We start from the raw sequence: 20,961 nt of genomic DNA, 5'->3' as shown, positions 1-20,961 counted from the left end.
GTGGTCAATCTTCATTCTTTTGCATGTAGCGACCCAGTTTTCCCAGCACCATTTATTGAACAAACTTTCTTTGCTCCAATGCATATTCTTTGCTCCTTTGTCAAAGATTAGTTGTCCATAAATCTGTGGGTTTATTTCTGGATTTTCTATTCGATTCCATTGGTCTGTATGTCTGTTCTTGTTCCAATACCATGCAGTTTTGATGATTATGGCTTTGTAGTATAGTTTGAAGTCTGGGAGTGTAATGCCTCCATTCCCTTCTTTTTTTTTCAGGAGAGCTTTGGCTATTCGGGGTTTTTTGTGATTCCATATGAATTTCATCAATAATTGTTCTATTTCTGTGAAGAATGACATTGAAATTTTGATTGGAATAGCATTGAATCTGTATATTGCTTTTGGAAGGATGGCCATTTTAATAATGTTTATTCTTCCAATCCACGAGCAGGGGATGTCTCTCCATTTCTTTGTGTCTTCTTCTATTTCTTTTAACAGTGTTTTATAGTTTTCTTTGTATAGGTCCTTTACCTCTTTTGTTAGATTTATTCCCAAATATTTGATTTTTTTGTTTCAATAACAAAAGGGATGGTTTTTTTGATTTCTTCTTCTTCAGATTTATTGTTTGTGTATAGGAAGGCTACTGACTTTTGCATGTTGATTTTGTATCCTGCCACTTTACTGAACTGATTGATGAGTTGAATTAGCTTTTCTGTGGAGTTTTTGGGGTTCTCTATGTATAATATCATATCGTCTGCAAATAGTGATAGTTTGACTTCTTCTTTTCCTATTTGGATTCCTTGGATGTCTTTCTCTTGTCTTATTGCCCTGGCTAGGACTTCCAGTATTATATTGAAAAGCAGTGGTGAGAGTGGACATCCTTGTCTTGTTCCAGATCTTAATGGAATTGCTTTCAGCTTTTCACCATTGAGAATGATACTGGCTGTTGGCTTGTCATAGATGGCCTTTATGATGTTGAGGTATGTTCCTTGTATCCCAAGAATTTCAAGGGCTTTTATCATGAATGGGTGTTGCACTTTGTCGAAAGCTTTCTCAGCATCTATTGATATTATCATATGGTTTTTATATTTCTTTTTGTTGATGTGTTGGATAACGTTGATTGATTTTCGGATGTTAAACCATCCTTGTGCCCCTGGAATGAATCCTACTTGGTCGTGGTGAATTATCTTATGGATACATTGTTGGATTCTGATGGCTAAAATTTTATTGAGGATTTTTGCATCAGTGTTCATTAGGGAGATTGGCCTGTAGTTTTCCTTTTTTGTGTTGTCCTTGTTCGGTTTTGGTATTAGTGTAATGTTGGCTTCATAGAACGTGTTTGGTATTGTCCCTTCCTTCTCAATTTTTTGGAAGAGTTTGTGAAGGATAGGCACTAATTCGTCTCTGAATGTTTGGTAGAATTCATTTGTAAATCCATCAGGTCCTGGGCTTTTGTTTTTGGGGAGGTTTTTGATTACCATTTCAATTTCGCTAATTGTAATTGGTCTGTTTAGGTGTTCTATTTCTTCTTTATCTAGCTTTGGGTGTTTGTAGAGTTGTAGGAATTTGTCCATCTCCTCTAGACAATCAATGATCTTAACTAAATTACTTTCAAAGAGAGCCTGAAGCAAAAGGAAAAATGAGTGCCCCCATATATTTATCTGTGTGTATTTTGTTAATGGTTGAAATGGTTTTATGGTTAATTTCCCCCAAAATGTCAAAGTAGTTGAAAAAATATTGAAACTCTGAACAACAAACATATTAAAACTGACAGCATTATTTTTATATTGAAATGTTCTGTTTATATCCAAACCAGAATTTATTATAGCTTTTCTTTCCTAGTTTTAATGAATTCAGGTTCATATTTTTTCAAGTGGTTTAATGTTATGAAATAAAACTACCCATTAATATTTGTATATATTTAGGGGCACACATTTTTGCTTTTGATTTGGGCCCATGGACTGCCAGGTTCAAGCCCCAGTTCTGTTTTACTAGCGGTGTGACCTTGAGCAAGTTACTTCACCAATCTGTACCCCAGTTTCCCCATCTTTAAAATGGGGTGATGGGCCTCCCCCGTGGCGCAGTGGTTGAGCACTGGGCTGCGAAGCTGCCCACAGCCTCTGCAGTGCCGGTTCTATCTCGGCCGCTGGCAAGGGTTCCACATGGAGCACAGACCTCTCCTGCCGCACCCACTGCTCCCCTCAGCAGTGTACTTCATCAGTCTGCCTGTTCTGCTCCCCACTGTCTGTGTTGAATTCTCACCCTCCCACACTTCTGACTGTACCCAGTGCTTGTATAAATCGATAAATAAATCTTTAAAAAAATAAAATAAAACGGGGTGATAGTAGCAATACTCACCTCATTGAATGTTGTGTTACATGAGTAACCCAAGTAAAGACTGCTTCTAAGCAGATAGGGAGATTTTGAAAGGTTTTGTTTTGTTAAGTTATAATCTTGTCATTAATTCCAAGAACAACAACATGAACTAGGTGTTTGCAATAGATTCCTCCTTGTAAAGGAGGAAGCTGAGGCCCTGAGAGGTTAAGTGCCTGGCCTGGTCACACAGCTAGGACAGGCGGGTGCCATCATGCCTGTCCTACAATAATCCCCAAAACAAAAGTGCCCTTATGACCATTGCCCATGTGTCTGTCTGTCCTTTTATTCACCGGACCTCCCCGTACCCCTACACCACCCAGCCGGAAGGAATCAGAGTCAACAAAACTGTGATCGTTCGCACCCTGAATCCAGAAGTCCTGGGCCAAAGTGAGTTTGCACAGGACAGGGGTGGGGCCTGGGTGGTGATGCGGGTTTGGGGGAGCTGGCCCCATGGGTGTCTCCCGTTTGGTCCTCAGACGGTGTACAGCGAGAAGAAATCCACGCGGCCAACATCAGCGACCAGGTGCCTAACACGGAGTTGGAGACCAGGATCCTTCTGCAAGGTGAGATGCACTTGACCTTGACCCCTATGGGGCCAGGAGTCTGGAGTCACGAGAAGGGAACCCAATTCCATCTAAGTCCCAGGGCATTTCATCACCATGCCTCCAGGTCAGCTTTATAGAAGGTTCCAGTCAGTGCAATCATCTCCCCTTTCCCATAGTCTCATTTTCCAAGGTTTTAGTTACTCATCATCAACCGCACTGGGGAAAATGTACAGTAAGATATTTTGAGAGCAAGAGAGACCGCTTCCATGTAAATTTTATTCTATAATATATTGTCATAACTGTCTTACAGTTATTCATTATTGTTCATCTCTTCTTGTTCCTAATTTTAGAAATTTAACTTTATCATAGGTTTGTATGTACAGGGGGACAAAACCAGCATATATAGGGTTGAATGTTATCGGCAGTTCCAGGCATCCACTGCGGGTTTTAAAACGCATCCACGGTAGATAAGGAGGAACTGCTGTCTTTAGTTTGGCAAATAGCTTTTGCTGATGAAGATGTTTCAGTCAGAAGCAGATATACTGGAATTGCCTGGGATGGAGGGCTGGGGCAAGAAGGGGCAAAAGGGGGCTGGAAAAGCACCTTGAGTGATAAGGTTGTGGGGGAGCAACCTTGAGTGATAAGGTTGGGGGGGAGCAATCCTTTGGCTCCTCACCTGTGGTGGGAGTGAGTAGTAATGTATAACAGGGCTGCAGGAAGGTTCCATGAGATACTGTGGAGTATTACTTAGATCAGCTCCTGGTAAGCAACATCAGCACAACAGGAGCCTTCATGACTCTTGGTACTGGAACTACTTTTACCACTGGTGTAAAAAGACCACCCTGTGATGGGAGTTGAAACACAAGACCCCCTTCCATCTACCCTCCCCGATGCAGATCCCCCTCCTGCCTCTTAGGGGAGCAGCTCTCCCTTCCATTGCACCCCAGCCCCCTGCTGTCCTTGACTCCTTTGTCCTGGCTGGTTGGAGCTGGGAGCACGAGGAGCCAGAAGGTCCTCGCCCAGCAAGGGCGAGGAGGGTGAGGAGCCCGTTGCTTGAGCTCTGTCCTCCCACTGGGCTGTAGGGACCCCGGTTGCCCTGATGGCAGAGGAAGCCATAGATGGGGAGCGACTGAAGCACCTCATCATGACCCCCTCTGGCTGCGGGGAGCAGAACATGATCGGCATGACGCCCACGGTCATCGCCGTGCACTACCTGGACAGCACCGACCAGTGGGAGAAGTTTGGCCTGGAGAAGCGGCAGGAGGCCCTGGAACTCATCAGGAAGGGTGCGCCCCAGCCGCTCTTGAGACACCCTGAAAACCCCCTCTACCCGCCCCTCTGAGGCCCCTCTCAGAGCTTGTCCTCCCTGAGACCCCTCCCCTTTCCGAGGTCCTGCCCCTCCGCTGAGACCCAGGATTGCGGGAGCCCCCCGTCTCTCCTTCCTTTAGGCAGCCCCCCTCCCTGCCCCTGCGTTGAGCCCCCTCTTTCCTCTCCCTGCCCCTCATAGACACCACATCCCCTCCCTAAATCCCTCCTCCCTGGTGTACCCACACCCTCCACGCAGCCCAACCCCCACCCCCGCCCCTGCTCCCTGTAGTGACACTTCCCGCTCCCACACAGGGTACACTCAGGAGCTGGCCTTCAAGCAACCTAACTGGGCCTACGCGGCCTTCAAGGACCGACCGCCCAGTACCTGGTGAGTCTCCACAGTCCGCTTCCTCACCCTTGGCCCCCCATTCCCCTGAGCAGGGCCTGCATGGCGGCCTGGGGGGCTTCTAAGAAGGCCTCACCCACCCTGTATGACTGGCCCCCTGGGCCCAGAGTCAGAGGGCACCCCGCGGAGACAGTCTGGACAACCCCTGTGCAGTCCAGGGTCCCGAGCCCCAGGAAGGGAGACAGGCTCGCCCCGCTCTGCTCTTTGGTTGACTGGGAGGGCAGTTTCTGGATCCCAGGGCCAGCTGCCTGACACCCCATGCTACCTCCAGGCTGACAGCCTACGTGGTCAAGGTCTTCTCTCTCGCCGCCAACCTCATCGCCATTGACTCCCAGGTCCTCTGCGAGGCTGTCAAATGGCTGATCCTGGAGAAGCAGAAGCCAGATGGAATTTTCCAGGAGGATGGGCCTGTGATACATCAAGAAATGACTGTAAGAGGCCAGGCTGGGAGAGTGAGGTCCTTGCATGTTCCAGCTGGGGAATTGCTGCTTTAGCTCACCTTTCAGGCTTCTGCCCACGCAGCCTCCCCTGTCTCCCCACCTCCCATCTGGGCGGTGAGGGACCTGGCTCTCTTCTCCAAGGGCCTTTGCATATTCTGTTCCCGCTACCTGGCATGCTCACCCTTGATTTCTACTCACTCTTCAGATCGTCACTCCATCTGTCATCCCTCAGCGATCTCTTTCCTGACCTCGCCAACCAGGGCACACTCCCACTGTCCATTGTCACTGCTGTGTCCTCTTGCACAACTCTCGTCAGTTTGTATTGAGAATGATGTATCTTGTGGGTGGGTTGGTTCATGTCTTTCTCCCCTGCTAGATAGGGAGCTCCATGGAGGCTGGGGTGGGTGGCTGGTTTTCATTTAGCATCTTATCCACAGCACCAACAACATTACAAGATGAATGAATGGATACTGAAGAGTTTGTCCCTCCTGGGGAGACACTGGGAAGAGACCAGCCCTGCCCTGACCCATGATCCTACAGGTGGCTTGGTGGGCACGTAGGAACTCACTGGTCACCCTGTCTTTGCTTCTTGCTTCCCGCCCTAGGGTGGCTTCCGGGATGACAAGGAGAAAGACATGGCCCTCACCTCCTTCGTTCTCATAGCGCTGCTGGAGGCTAGAGATATTTGCGAGGCACAGGTCAACGTAAGTGTCTCCTGTCCTCTCTTTCCCTCCTCTCTCTGGGACACATTCATTTGGAGGGCGAGATGTCATCTTTGGTCAATTTCCGGTCCTCCCCAGTTACAGTGGCTGCGCGGTTCATGATAATGCCTAACACTTGTTGGGCAATTAAGACTCTCCTCTAAAAGCTTCCAATGCTGAAGTCTTATAATCCTTGTAATAGCCCACGTGGTTGTTTACTCTTATTGTACCCAGTTTACAGAAGAGAAAACTGAGGCATAAAGAGATTGAAGAATGGGTCTTTTTACCTGCTTTACCATTTTCAGAGTTTTAGCCAGTTGCATATCTTCATACCTTCCGCTGCTTTCCACATCATTCGTACATCATCAGTGCGTTTGTATCCTCGATGCTTCAAGAGAAAACAGAGGCACAGAGCCTGAAAAAAAAAATCAAGACTATTTTCTTAGACTTAGATTTAGACTTAGTCTGGGGGATATTTCAGGAGATTTTCAAAGGGGTTCATGATCACAAAAGGAAAATGATTTAAAATATTGACTCATCGTCATCCCTTTTTTCTCTGGTTTTGGTTTTGCCTCAGAGAAGCTTAGGAAAACAGGTTCTGAGAGTCTGTGATCACACCAGCGTCTCTGGAGTTTTGATAATGGATTGTTGACCTTTAGCTCCCCAAGTGGGAAACCCCAGGGCTAGCTGGAGGGTAGAGAACCAGTGATAACAGAAACATCAGCAAGGCTCCTAGCTTTCATGCCCAAGAGAGAGAAGGGCTTTTCTGGTTCAAATCTTGTCAAGTTCTGAGAAATAAAGGTAGAAAAGAGGCAGTGCTAGGACGCTAGGGTCAAACAGCTCTGACTTCAAATCCTGACTCTCAGGCACGTGCCCTCCCCAGGCCTTAGTGTGCATGCCTATAAAATGGGTATAATACTCTTTGTATTTTTAAAGGTTCTCTGAACTGGCCTAGATGTAACACACATGTGACCTAGATTATGCAAAAAATAGGGGATTTATTTTAAGGATCCAAGAATTTATCAGGTGCATAGAAGTAAAGTGGCCTCAGGGACTCTGCCATGATGCTTTGTTCCTCCCTCCTGTGTCCTTCATTCCCTCGTGCCTAATAACTCCCTCCACCAGTCCACCTGGCTGAACATGGCTGCCTTCCTTCAGGAGATAGCCAAACCAAGGCCAGAGCTTTCAGATTCTAGGGAAGGATTCTGATGAGCTCAGCCTGGGTCAGGTGATCAACCCTGGACCAATCAGCTGAGTCCAGGACGTAGTGAGCAAATATAGCTACTTCCACTGTGGCGGTATAAATGGGAAGGAGAAAGTTTCTACAAAATCAAGGGCAGATGGAGAGAGCTGGGCAGGGTAAAGGGTTTGTTTCTATTACAGCAAAGCAACCTTACAACAATGTCACAAAAGCTATGGAACAGACTGTTGGAGTTCAGATCAGGAGTGGGTAGGAACCAGCTTGTTAAAACCGCTTGTTAAATTTCCAGGAATTTTGCAAGTGGGTTATTAAACACATCATGATTTAAAATTAAGTTTTATAAACATAGAGTTAAAGAAATTAAACTTTAAATGTTAAGCATTAAAGGCAAAGGGAGTAAATATTTAAGACTTATCTCTTCACAAGTATTATATATTATTACCTACGCTCTTGAGTTGATTTACGCTTGGTGTTCGTGTGTAGAGGAAATGCTGGATAATACTGTATTACTGCCCATCTCTTGCCACCTCTACATTCACCTATGCCACATTGGTAGGTTGAAGTCAGCATGGGAGTATTTACACCATGGAAATCAGCAAACACTGCAAATCATGTCTTTGCCCCTCATCTCTGTGGGTCCAGGTATTCTCATGCATGCGGTTAAGGATGATGACAGAAATACTCATATAGGATTTTATGAAGTTAAATGAATGGCTATATGATGGGTACATAGTAAGTGTTAGCTACGGTGATGACGGTGATGAGGATGGTGATGATGATTGAATAAGGGGCATTGCCAGTGCTGTTCTGAACTTGGAGGACACTAGCTCATGCTTGCCAATTTGGGGTATCTCTTTCCTGCTCTACGTTCAGAGAAGTCACATTGGCAGCTTTAAATTGGCAATGATGGGAGTATTGACTCCTATAAACCACCACCAGCCCACTGGAGAGCTGTCAAACATTTATCAGCACACCCCTGGGTACATAGACTACCCCAGGCACATAGTAGATACTCAGCCCCAAAGCAATTCACAGTGGATGAAATGTCTGGGAAGCCCTCACAAATAAATAGATTCTAGATAGATAGGTCCCAAGGACAGAACAGCCCAACAACCCAGGAAGTGGTAGATACCATTGTCCATGGCAGTAATGCCCACCTGACCAGACTACCTCATCTCTTCCTCATAGAGCCTACCAGACAGCATTGACAAGGCAGGAGAATTCCTTGAAGCCAACTACTTGAAACTGCAGAGAACATATACTGTGGCCATTGCTGGCTATGCCCTGGCCCAGATGGGCAAAATGGAAGGTGTCCTCCTCGACAAATTTCTGAACACAGCCACAGGTGAGGTGCAGCCAGGTGGGGTAAAGAGGGCTGCATGGCTCGGTGCTGAGGGTGGCTATCCTGAGCTGGGCTGCCTGACTCTTAAGTTGCACTGGGATGGACAGCTCTGATGGGATAGATTGCCCTAAAGTGTGAAAAGTCCTCACTGTAAGTCACACAAGAAAGTCCATTGCATGATTCATTCAACAAGTGTGTGTGGAGCACCCGCTGTGATACAAGCAGTGAAGAACATGGACTCTGGCATCCTACAGACCTAAATCTAAGTCCCGCTCTGCCACATACTCACTGTGTGACCTTGTACAAATCACTTTACCTCTCTGGACCTTAGTTTCCTCATCTTAAAATGATGCCTATATCATAGGGTGGTTGTGGAGGGTCTTGCATGCCAAGACAACTGAAGTCTAACATGAGTCTTGATCTGAGTTTTCTCTGGAGTCTCCAAGCTGGACAGAGGAGTGAGCATCATGGGTGGGGGGGCTCTCTCTGCAGACAAGAACCGCTGGGAGGAACCTGGCCAGAAGCTCTACAGTGTGGAAGCTACATCATATGCCCTCTTGGCCTTGCTGCTGCTCAAAGATTTTGACTTTGTGCCTCCTGTTGTGCGCTGGCTCAATGAGCAGAGATACTATGGAGGTGGCTATGGCTCTACCCAGGCAAGTGGCCCCACATTCCCCAAGCACCTGCATCCCTTCCTCCTTTGGTCTCTCAGTAGGCTCCCAGAGAAGACACCGAGACCAAGAGAGGCCTTTCTTCCCATCAGCCAGAGTGATTGAAGTGGAGTTGAAAATGAGGGATTTTTTTCATTGTTACAAACCCATTGATGGATTCTAGACTACATTCTGGGAGCCCCAACCTGTGTTCTGAGCCTCCTTTTCCCTCATGATATCTAGACCAAATTCTTGGGGTTCAAGTTCAGGTGTGAGCCTCTCTCTCTCATGGGTTCTAAACCATGTTCTCAGTTCCACAGACTCTCCATCTCACTGATGGGCTCTAGATCACGTTCTCAATGGCTCTAAAACATTATCAGAGCTCCTTTCTCTCCCTGGTGGGTTTTAGGTCATGTTCTCTGTTCCACCAGGCTCTCAGTGTTACCTTATATCCTTGGTGGGTTCTAAGCCATGTTCTCCATTCCATCAGGCTCCCCATCTTATCCTGTTTCACTGGTGAGTTCCAGACCAGGTTCTTAATTATGCTAGAGCATTATCCAAACCTCACTCTCCCCTTGGTGGGTTGTAGACCATAGTTTTCAGTAACTTCAAGCTCCAGAAATCTCAGGCTCCAGTTTGACCCCCTCTCTTTTTGGTGTGCTCTCAATCACATCCTTGGTGCCACTTTTGGATTCTAGATTATATGCTCAGTGTCCAACTTTATTCTTTTTTCATAAGTGGGTTCTAGACACATTCTGAGTGTTCTAAGCCCTATTCTGAGATTCTTCTGGATGGGCCTGAACCACTCTCAGTATTGCTAGACCTTAAGTTTTATGCCTACACTTTCTGGTTGATTCTAGATATGTTCTTAATGTCTCCAAATTCTGGTCTAAACCTTTGTCCCTAGGAGAATTCCAGAACATGTCCTCCATGTCTAGGTTGTTAGACTGCCAGTTTTACCCTTATGTTCTCTGGTGGGCTCTTGCTTACCAAGCCCTGGTTTGAGTCTCTCTCACTCAGACAACTCTAGAACATGTCCTGAGTATCTCCAACCCTCAATCTTATCCTCCCTCTCTGGTGGGTTCTAGGCCAGAGTATCAGTGTCCCAGTGGGTTCTAACCACTTCCTTGGTCTCCAGCTCACCCTCTCTTGTGGGTTCTAGGCCACCTTCATGGTGTTCCAAGCCTTGGCCCAATACCAGAAGGAAATCCCTGACCATGAGGACCTGAACTTGGATGTGTCCATTCACCTGCCCAGCCGCAACTCCCCGGTCCAGCACCGCATCCACTGGGAATCTGCCCGCCTTCTCCGATCGGAAGAGGTACAGCTGGCAGCCTGCCTCCCTGTTACCCTCCACACCAGTAGTGCTTGTTGGGAGGCAGGAGGGTGCGCAGAGAACCACTGCCGCCAGGGGAGGTTGGTTCACAGCACCCTGCCTTTGCTTCCTCCTTCCCTCTAGACCAAGGAAAACGAGAATTTCACATTAACAGCTACAGGAAAAGGACAAGGCACCTTGTCGGTAAGAAACAGGAACCTATATCGCCTGGCCTACCACCTCCTCTTTGTGGTTCTGCCAAAGAGGGGCCCTCCTGTTCCCGAGTCTAGTGAGGTGACTTCTTGTTGTCCCTCCTCTCATCTTGCCAGGTGGTGACAATGTACCACGCCAAGACCAACGGCCAAGTCACCTGCAAGAAGTTTGACCTCAGGGTTAACATACGACCAGCTCTTGACCAAGGTAAGAGGAATGAAGACCCTACCCATGTCTTCCTCCAACCCCATTCTATTGCTTGCCTTCCTCCTGAATTGGGGTCCAGGCCCTCCTTGTCATCTCTCTGTCTTCTGTGTTTCTAGTCAAGAGACCTCAGGATGCCAAGAGCACCATGTTCCTTGAAATCTGTACCAGGTAAGAGATGGGCCAATTGGGTTCATCTTGGCCATTCCCCTGTCTCTAGCAAACCTCTTCAAGAAAGTTGTTCCCTGGCCTTTAAAATTTTTTTATCACATTAAAAGCTCTCAAAATTATAAAATGAAAAGTACAGTCAGGCGAGTATGTTTACTACACTGTAATTTAAAACATTAGAACATTGAGATTAATGTTGAGGTTTTTTCCTTTCTAAGACACTTACCAAAGCACTGTCATTTGGATACTGCCTCCTCTCTTCTCTCTGTGTAATTTGCAATATAGAGCAAGCATCTTGTCTATGACACAGTGGATTGCCACATCCTAAGCTTGGGTCAACACCCAACATTGAATTCATTGAACTGTCAATGTCATGAGACATCCTTACCTATGAAGAATTCCTTACCTATGAAGTTTTTTGCCTTTGTCACATCTGCTGCGATAGCTTCATCTTTCTGTCACAACCCTTTTTCTCATGTATGTTAATGAACTTGCCTTCATTTACCACTGGCCAAATAACTAGTCTCTCAAATGGCAGCCGAGTCAACATTTCCATGGCCTGCTTTTTCTTCAGAAGTTCCACTGATGGTCTGTTCAGATTTTACTCCCAGCCTTGTCATTCTCCACTTCTTTGTTGCACTTTCCTCTTTGTCAGCCAGGTCTCTCTTTGAGTTCTCCTGTTAATACTTGTCACTCGGAAATAAGGACGCAACATGACTACATGCTTTGCTGTCTTTGCATGTACTGCATGATGCAACCTTGGGAAAACTGACATGATCAGCCGTTGGTTGTCATGCACACCTGTCACTTATGTAGTGGTTGGTGGATGGAAGAGTTAGCAACAAAATTTGAGCTTTATGCAATTGCACATGATTATTATACCGTGGTACTGAAATTTGAACTGTGTTGCTGGGAGACTGTTGTTATTGAACAAGACCATGTAACAGAATCACACAAAGGAAGGCCTGCCTGTGTTCCCTTCATTTTCCAGAAGGATGGAGCCCTAGAGTGGTTCAGTGGCTCATCAGATGTCACATAGAGCTCGAATCTGAACCCATGCAGTTGGAATCCAGACAGAGCCTGTGCAATTAGTTACCTTGACCATTACCTTTATTCCCCTTAGGGGAGTGTTTCCTAAAATCTAACATTCCTAAATGCTACTGGGTGGAAATCAGAAGCCTCAGCCCCAATAAAACCCTCAGGGCTTACCTCACCATAAGACCCAACTCCTTTCTCCCTGCTCTATCCAGGTACTTGGGAACACAGGATGCCACTATGTCCATCCTGGATATATCCATGATGACTGGTTTCTCTCCTGACGTTGATGACCTCCAGTTGGTAGGAAGGTCTTGGGTTTAGGGGCTCAAATTAGTGGGAATGATCCTGGGATTTGGAAGAAACTAGGGGGAGGGAAGGGGATCCAGAAGGGATTTTTCACAGCATTGCCCTTCCTCAGCTGAGCAATGGCGTCGACAGATACATCTCTAAGTTTGAGCTGAGCAATGCCTTGTCCAACAAGAACACCCTCATCATCTACCTAGACAAGGTAAGTCTTCCATTGGGATCTTGACCCATGCCTGGCTACCCCTCCCTCTCCACCGACCTTTGTTTCCAGATAGGGTCAGCCTCAGACCAGGGAAAACAAGATCTGTGCTGCTGGGCAGTGGAGCGAAGGGCATGTGACACAAGGTGGTCAACCCACCTTCTCTAAGTACTAATATTCCAAGCTCATTTTTCACTTGCTTCCTCTAAATCCTCTCATAAGAGTCTTAAAACAAAGAGTCACTTTGGCTTTAAAAAGAAAAAGAAAAAGGGCCTCCCTGGTGGTGCAGGAGTTAAAGACACAGCTCTATCAAGCTATCAGCAGCCACTGCAGCATGAGTTCCATCCCCTGCCAGGGAGCTACCCACATGGTGCAGCAGTGCATTCCTGTCTCACCTGCTGCTCTCCTCAGCAGTGTATTTCAGTGGATCCACCTCTTCTGCTCCCTGCTCTGTCTCTGGTGAACCCTCTCACCCTCCTGCACATCTGGCCTGTACCCTAGCTCTTGTATAAATAAATAAATTTTAAAAAAAGAATATACAATGTCAGATTTGATATATGTATAAATTGGGAAATGATCACCACAGTAAGGTAGTCAATGTATCTGTCCCCTCAAATAGTCATAACGTGTGTGGGGGGGGGAGGTGTGACATGAGAACTTTGAAGATCTACCTTCTTAGCAACTTTCAAACACACAATGCGGTATTCTTAACCATGGGATGTTTTTATGGGCCTAGACACCAATCCATTGGCTAGAACTCAGTCCCTTGGCCACACCTAACTTAAAGGTGCTAAAAAATGCCATCAGGTATGAGCCTTGGAAAAATAGAAAATGAATTTTTTGGACTGTTTGTTAGTATTTTGGCAAAGATTGCTGCCCCCCATCCTTGCACCTCCTTCCTGGTCCCTCAATTTCTCCACCATTGCCCCAATCCCTGCACCCTATTCTGGACCCCCTCCCAGGTTGCCACACTGACCACCCTTAATTCCTCCCAGATCTCGCACAACGAGGAAGACTGTCTGACCTTCAGAGTTCACCAGTACTTCAACGTGGGGCTTATCCAGCCTGGAGCAGTGAAGGTGTACTCCTATTACAATTTGGGTGAGCAGCAACTGGGAGATCTGTGAATCGAGGGTCTGGGGGATCCCAGGGATCTGTGAGTTAGGAGTCTGGGTGGCTCCAGTGAGTTGGCAGCCTGGGGCGTCTGAGGGGTCTGTGATTGAGGACCTGTAACTGGGAATCTCTGGGAGAAAGTCCTCAGCCCTCTGACCATCTGCTCCTGGTCCTACAGATGAGACGTGCACTAAGTTTTACCACCCAGAGAAGGACAACGGCATGCTGAGCAAGCTCTGCCACAAGGAGATGTGCCGCTGTGCTGAGGGTGGGTGCCCAGGAGTCAGGAAGGGCGCCCAAGCCCACGGGGTCCCCCACCCCCCATGGGGCTGACCCAGCAGGTCCTGAAAGCCACATCCAGTGGACACCGAGGAGGATGGGCTGGTGGCCGGCCAGCTCCATGGGTGGGGAGCCCTGCTGGAGAAGTAGGGCTTAGACTGTGCCCCACCCCTGCCCCACAGAGAACTGCCTCATGCGCCCTGACAGCATGGCCTCCCTGGATTACCGGTTGGACAAGGCCTGTGAGCCAGGAGTGGACTACGGTGAGTGAGGGGCCAGGGCACATGCACGTCTGTGAGCAGTTGTGTGCCGGGAGGGGCTGTACGTGTGCCTGGCTGCAGGCACACAGCTGTGTGATTGTGCTTCAGGCTGAGGTTGTGGGTGTGCACATGCGTGTGTGTGCATGTGTGCATGCATGCCTGTGCACATGCTGTTGGGGTCACGATTACATAGGGAGCCGTGACTCTGTCGGCTTGGATATGCGTGGATTCAAGAGCGGGTGGTGTGGGTGGATGTGGCTGTGTGGTTGTGCGCGTGTGGTTGTGAGCCTGAGGTGATGGGGAGCGTGCTTGTGTGAGACAGTGGTGCGGGTGCCAGGGATGTGTGTGTTGAGTCTGGGGCTGTAGGGGTGGATGGCTGCGTGCGTGTGCGCGGCTGGGTGTGATACAGGGGTCTTGGGTGACCATGGACAGAGCAGCTGTCGTGACTGCAGTCGCGTGCGAGACTGTGACGTGCCAGGTACACAGTCGTGTGGAGCTCGGTGTGTGTGCAGAGGGGCGGGACACAGCTTGCCGACGAGGCTCCTGCACACATCTGCTTGTGGGGAGCCTCGTGCCCAGAGTGTGCGCCAAGGGTGCTCCCGTGCCCCGCCCTGCCCGTGACTCATGCCGACCCCCACCCTCCAGTGTACAAGACCAGGCTGCTGAAGATGGAACCTTCCGACAACTTCGATGATTACGTAATGGTCATCGAGCAGCTCATCAAGTCAGGTCAGCCCCACCCTTTCTTCTGCCGGCCGCTTCCCCTCCTCCCACCGCCCCGCCCTGCTGAGCTTCCCGCTCTCCGCTCTCCCCTCCAGGCTCTGACGAGGTCCAGGTTGGGCAGCAGCGCCGGTTCATCAGCCACATCAAGTGCAGAGAGGCCCTGAAGCTGCAGGAGGGGAAGCAGTACCTCGTGTGGGGCATCTCCTCTGACCTGTGGGGCGAGAAACCCAAGTAAGTGCAGGCCGGGTTGTCCTGGGGATCACCCCCCCCCCTTCCAGGCCTGTCCAGACCCCTCCAGGCCGCTTCTGCCCCTTCCAAACCCCCACTCTGCGCCCTCCTGACCTGCCGCCCTGCCTCCCAGCATCAACTACATTGTGGGGAAGGACACGTGGGTGGAGCTGTGGCCTGAGGCCGACGAATGCCAAGACGAGGAGAACGAGGAACGGTGCAGGGACCTGGCCAGCTTCAGCGAGACCATGGTCGTCTTCGGCTGCCCCAACTGACCCCCATCACATCCCCATTAATAAAGCTGGTTGCATTTCACGTGTCTCCCGAAGTCTGGAGGTCTTTGAGAGAGGGAGAGAGGAGCTGTGACCCCCAGCTGCCGCACCTCAGCCCAGCCCTGAAATCTCACCCCATGCCCTCCTCTGGGAGCTCACCTGCAAGTCCACAGGCATCCGCCCCCAAAGAGCCCGTGCCCCCTCCCCCCGCCCCTTGTCCGAAGGGCACACGCATCTTCCCCTGCATCTCACCCGCTCCTTCCTCACCTGAATTCTCACCTGCATCCTCACGCCCCTCCCCGAGTCCCACCTACTTGCTCATCCGCCTCCTTACTGCATCCTCAGCTGACTTCATACCCGCGTTTTCACCTGAATCCTCATCGCTCCCCTTGTGTCCTCACCTGGCCTCCCCACCCACATCTGTATCTATAAACTCACCTGGGCCTTTACCTACATCCCCACCCATCTTCCCACCTGCGTCCTCACCTCTATTTCCTCTGCTTCCTCATCTGTGTCTTCACCTGCATCTCTGCATTCCTCTCTGGCTCTGAATTCTTGCCCGCACCCTTACCTACCTTCTCCCCTGCGCCTCCCCTGCAACTGCACCAGCATTATAACCCTTCAGTCCCCCTCTGCCTCCTCACCTGCGCTCTTACCTGCATCCCCCCTTGTCCTCTTCTCTTCCCCTCTGTCCCTCCTCGGAGCTCGCTCTCCCCTCTCACCCCCATGTGCTCTCTGGACTCTCCCGACCATCCCAACCATCACTTTCCACATGGGCCTGACCCAGCTGGGCCTGTGCTCAGTAATGTGGGCAGCGTACCCGGGAGGGGGCGGTAAGGGGCAGGCGGGTGATATTTCCGCAGGAACCTGAGCGAGCTGCAGGGGAAGGCATGAGTCAGCAGAGAGGCGTGCAGGGGCTCCCACTGTCACAGCATCAGCAGAGCTGCGTGGGGAGGCTGGGGGGCGGGGGCAGCCACAGCAAGGAGGGGCGCTGGCTGACAAGGAGGGCTGGGATGCCAAGCCCCTCCTCTCACTCCCTGACTGCCCAGGGTGGGATTCAGGCTCCCAGCTCTGAAGCAAGTCATCACAGGAAAAAAAAAATGACCCAATCACCCCACACAGCTCCCTTCCCCTAAGATTTCTGGACACCCCTACTGCCAAGTCCAGGAATGGGGGGGGGCAGGAAATAGATTCACAGCCCACGGCTGCTCCCCCCCAGCCCCAGATTACCAGAGACCCCTGTCAAGCGGACACTGGATATCCCAGGGCAGAGCTGCCAGCCACCTCCTCTGTAAGTCGGTCTTCTCATTTCTTCTCTTGCTTATTCCCCTTTTCTCCTGCTGAGGTTCATCGTCTTCATTTATTTAACACACGAGCTGTCACTCTGTTTGACACTTAGGATTCTGTGAACAACACGGGCAGGACCATGTGAAACTGACACCCCAGGGGCAGCATGGACTTGATTTCAGACAATGAAGATGTCCAAAGGGGGAGGGGGCGGGGCTGTCAGCAAAGGTCATTGAGATGGAGGCTGCTCCTGTGTCAGCTTAGGCTACAGTGACCAGCTGTTTAGTAAATGCCAGCCCAGGCCTTGCTGTGAAGCTTCCCTTTTTAGCTGTGATTCATACCTATGGTCAGCTGACTATTAAAAGCAGATTACCCTTCTTTTTCCATCTGACTTATTTCACTGAGCATAATCCCCTCACTTATAGGAGGAATATAGGGGAACCAAACAAGGGATCAGGGAAAAAAAAAAAAGACAAAACTAGCAGGCAAACTATAAATCAGAGCCCTTCCGCAGGGGAGTGGCAGGGAGAGGGGTCAGAAGGGGAGGCAAGAGCACAAGAGACTGTGGTGAGGGTTCACTGGTAACTTGGTGGCAGGAATGTTATGGGGATTACGCCTGAGAAGAGAAATCAAAGTTGCACAAAAATGAACAACGACGTAAAAATATAGACATAATTTTTTTTTAAAAAAAAGAGAAGTCAAACAGGAAAGAAAAGCAGATTGCCTTGATAACGTGAGTGGGCCTCACTCACCCATCCAGTCAGCTGAAGGACTGAGGAGGTAGCCTGAGGTTTCCTCAGGAGGAAGGAATTGAGGATGGTAGGGTAGAAAACTTGCTCCCCAGTGGAGGCACTTGTGCTAAGCCCACTAAGACTTAAAGCCTAAACTAGCTGGTTTCAAGGCACCTGCAGTATCAGCTTCCCCCAGGAATGTAGTCTTGACTGGTTCCTATGGAATTTCAGCATCATGTCGTGGCTTTCTCCCCAGATCCCGGCCTTTAGATATGAGTCTTTATAAGTAGCTGCCAGAAATCTTCCTGCCTGTTCCAGTTGAAACCTGACAAGATATTTGAAAGGATTTTTTTTAAATAGGCCTATGGTCAAGGACTTCCCCCGAGGTAATGGACTTCCACGTTGCAAAACCAGAAACGCAACTCTTATTCCTGTCAGATATCATAAAAGTCTGACCTTTGGAAATAATTCAACGTTTTCCTGACAAAAAAATTAAAATTCCTATGTGAGACTTAACCATCAAAATGGGAAACTTCAGGCAGAGAAGAAACATAAGGGAAAGAAAGTTCTGTTTAAATCTCATCTCTCTCAGGTACCCTTGTAAGGACAGTCTCCTCAAATAGGAAGCTGAGCCCTCTCACGAGGAAAGCTCCAGCTTTCCAACTACCAGCTGCAAAATTAAAGCCCCGCTATTTTTTTATTGTAAATTAGTGCGTCTAGGCAGCGCTTTCTGCCCACTTGTGTCTATGCAGGAAGTGTCCTATATTTTTCTCTCCCTTTTTATAATGAATCTGCTCTTTTGGAAAAAAATAATAAACTAGTGAGTCTTGACTCACTTTAGTTGACTCACTTTAAAGTAGTTAATTTTCAATGGACAATGAAAGTCAGAAGGTCTTTGTTTACTTCTGTTTGTATGTTTGTCTGTTGTTTGTGTCTGATTATACTTGTTAATGTATTTCTTCCCTCACAAGGTACACAAAAGTTAATTTGCAAATGAGTTTTATTGTATTCATAAGGACTTAAAAACTCAGAAAAAATATAGAAACTAATCCAAATATTTTCCCAGTTAGCATGATCTGGGATCATTTTGGTAAATTAAAGCTAGCTTAAATTAGTTGGGTTAATTTAAAACAGAAGTATCTTTACAGATACTAGTATGAAGTTAGGTATTTTTACCTGAATTTACTAATCAAAATAAGCTCAGGTTATCTAACAAGAAAAATAGCTTCAAATAATGACTGATTTTATTTAACACTTCGTCATGCTTGGGTAAACTAAATAGCAGTAAATGGTTTAGATATAAATAGGGCCAAAATTTCTAGATTAACATTACAGCAACAGTTTTATTAGTCACTCAATTTTTTTGGAAATGTGAAACTTCTGGGTTTTTCTAAGTTAAAGAATGGAAATGCATAAAAAATTTAGATTATTTCCAACAAGATAAAATGCTGAATCATAAATTATGTTATCAGGCAGGGTGAGGGATAAATCTGCCTGCTCTAGATAGGTTCTGTCATCTGCTGCATCAAGACAAAATATACTCTAGTACATGAAACCTTCAGTAGAAAAGAACTTTAATACAACCAGTGTGCAATAAAGAGAAGAGAAAGAATAGAGTTTCCTAATCAAACACCCGAAGTTACCCATCCCCTCATGGGTAAATGCCCAGCCAAACAAGGTTGGCCTGAAGCAGGACCACTGAGCCCCAAAAGCTTGCCACAAGTCTAAGGCAACATCTGGCGGGGACCCAAAGGAAGGGGCAGAAGGGGCCAGGCAAGTAGGAAGGAAAAGAGCAAAACCAAAGTCCAAGTCAAGATAAAGGCTGCCGTGGTCAGCTTCCCCACGGGTCTCTCACCCACGTCTCTTTTGAAGTGTGTCCTTCCATGTCCCCCAAGTCCCTGATACAAGGTCCAAGACCAAGAAGCAAGTGTGGCTTCTTCACATGTCTCTGCTCCATGTGCTTCCTCCTTGCTCTGTCTCTCTCTGCTTCTCCTCAGCCAGGTTTCTCTCCTCTCAGTCTTTTCTAGCTTCCCCGGCCTGCCCAGTTCCATCTTTTCTAGGGTGGGGCAGGGAACCTGGAATCTCCCCTTTCCCTGGGGCTTACCCTGTTACTGATCATAAGTTTACTAGCTTTTGACTTATTACTGAGAAATTTAAGATATTAGGGTCTACTGATTTTGTGCACATTGGGAAATTTAGTGTAAGAAAGAATATACTGCTAGAAAATTATTAAAATTATACTTCTAAAAAATTATAAAGAATGTCCAAAAATATTATGAGTTTGCCAATCGACACACTGTGAGTATGATAATCCACAATTGTTTATTTTATTTCACTAGAAATTAAGGTTTTAGGGTTAAGAAGTGTGATTGACATATGTAATTAAAACTAATAGAAATAATATAAAAAATATTTAAATATAAATAAATTTAGATGTGTGTCTGCAGTTAAGAAAGATGTAAGGAATAGAGAGCTCTTCTGTTGAAGGAAAAGAAAGTAATTTTGTTCTGAACTAAGGCTGGTTACTTACAGGCACAGGACAATATCTGAGTTTAAAGGGGAAGTTATGGAAAGTTTGTGGAAGAAGAATTGCAGAGAAGAAATTTTATGTGTGGTCAAGCTGACAAAAATTGAAGTGAATTTTATTTTATTTTTTAAAAGATTTATTTATTTATTTATACAAGCACTGGGTACAGTCAGAAGTGCAGGAGGGTGAGGGAATTCACAGAGCCAGAGCAGGGAGCAGAGCAGGCAGACCGACGAAATACACTACGGAGGGGAGCAGCGGGCGGCAGGAGAGGCCTGCACACCCTGTGGGACCCTCGCCTGCGGCCGGGGATCGAACTGGTGCTGCAGAGGCCGCGGGCAGCTTCGCAGCCCAGCGCAGCGCTCAACCACTGCGCCACCAGGGAGGCCCTGAAGTGAATTTTGATATCAAAAGTACACTGTTGCAAAATTAGAATTTGGTTTTCTCTCTGCTAAGGACAGTTCCTGGATTATTATCTCTTGATAACAGGTGGTAAAGGGTTTATCCTTACCTTTTAAGGAATCTACCTAGAAAGCAAAGATTTTGTGCTTTGTGTTATCTTTAACATCAAGTCTCTGTTTAAGTGAGTAAACCTACTCTTCTCAATATTATGAGGTAAGTTTATCTCAGAACCACGTAAAGCTTCCTCATCTGCCTTTGAATTCTTTGTCAGTTCAGATAAATGGATAACTAAGCATAGTTTTCAGTGATCTGTCATCCTTTTGACCAACTGATTTAAACTCTTTTTTTTTTAAAGATTTATTTATTTATGCATACAAGAGCTGGGGTACAGGCCAGAGTTGTGAGGGGTGAGAGGATTCACCAAAGACTGAGTGGGGAGCAGAACAGGCAGATTGACTGAAACACACTGCTGAGGGGAGCAGCGGGTGAGACAGGAGAGGTCTGCTGCGCCGCCTTGTGGATCACCTCCCTTGCCGGGGATCATGCTGCAGAGGCTGCGGAGAGCTTCATAGTGCTGAGACTTAACCCCTTGAACCACCAGGGAGGCCCTGACCAGATAATTCTTATCTGCTTGACAACCAAATGTTATAATCAAAACCACACCCCAGACACCCCCCTCTCCCCACGGGGCCTTGGTTCTAATCTTATCAACAAGACATTCCACTGATTAGCT

General features: G+C 47.6%; 1 protein-coding gene across 1 annotated transcript in view; it reads left to right on the top strand.

Moving 5' to 3' along the window:
* Positions 1-15,308, top strand: part of C3 (complement C3) — a gene marked incomplete at its 5' end in the record, with an annotated part of 32,988 nt that extends 17,680 nt beyond the window's left edge. The window contains 20 exons of the mRNA XM_084249661.1: positions 2,691-2,757; positions 2,847-2,933; positions 3,998-4,201; positions 4,536-4,611; positions 4,901-5,060; positions 5,675-5,773; positions 8,160-8,316; positions 8,806-8,969; positions 10,126-10,284; positions 10,423-10,482; positions 10,608-10,698; positions 10,815-10,866; positions 12,114-12,201; positions 12,320-12,409; positions 13,402-13,507; positions 13,698-13,787; positions 13,981-14,061; positions 14,704-14,787; positions 14,877-15,012; positions 15,143-15,308. Of these exons, the coding sequence (XP_084105787.1) occupies positions 2,691-2,757; positions 2,847-2,933; positions 3,998-4,201; positions 4,536-4,611; positions 4,901-5,060; positions 5,675-5,773; positions 8,160-8,316; positions 8,806-8,969; positions 10,126-10,284; positions 10,423-10,482; positions 10,608-10,698; positions 10,815-10,866; positions 12,114-12,201; positions 12,320-12,409; positions 13,402-13,507; positions 13,698-13,787; positions 13,981-14,061; positions 14,704-14,787; positions 14,877-15,012; positions 15,143-15,284 (2,193 nt within the window). The 3' untranslated portion in view covers positions 15,285-15,308. The remainder of the gene's footprint in view (positions 1-2,690; positions 2,758-2,846; positions 2,934-3,997; positions 4,202-4,535; positions 4,612-4,900; positions 5,061-5,674; positions 5,774-8,159; positions 8,317-8,805; positions 8,970-10,125; positions 10,285-10,422; positions 10,483-10,607; positions 10,699-10,814; positions 10,867-12,113; positions 12,202-12,319; positions 12,410-13,401; positions 13,508-13,697; positions 13,788-13,980; positions 14,062-14,703; positions 14,788-14,876; positions 15,013-15,142) is intronic.
* Positions 15,309-20,961: the final 5,653 nt, after the last annotated feature.

This window comes from Talpa europaea (assembly GCF_964194135.1).
Source record: "Talpa europaea genome assembly, chromosome: 12".
Lineage (NCBI taxonomy): Eukaryota > Metazoa > Chordata > Mammalia > Eulipotyphla > Talpidae > Talpa > Talpa europaea.
This window is presented reverse-complemented; position numbering and strand designations above follow the sequence as displayed.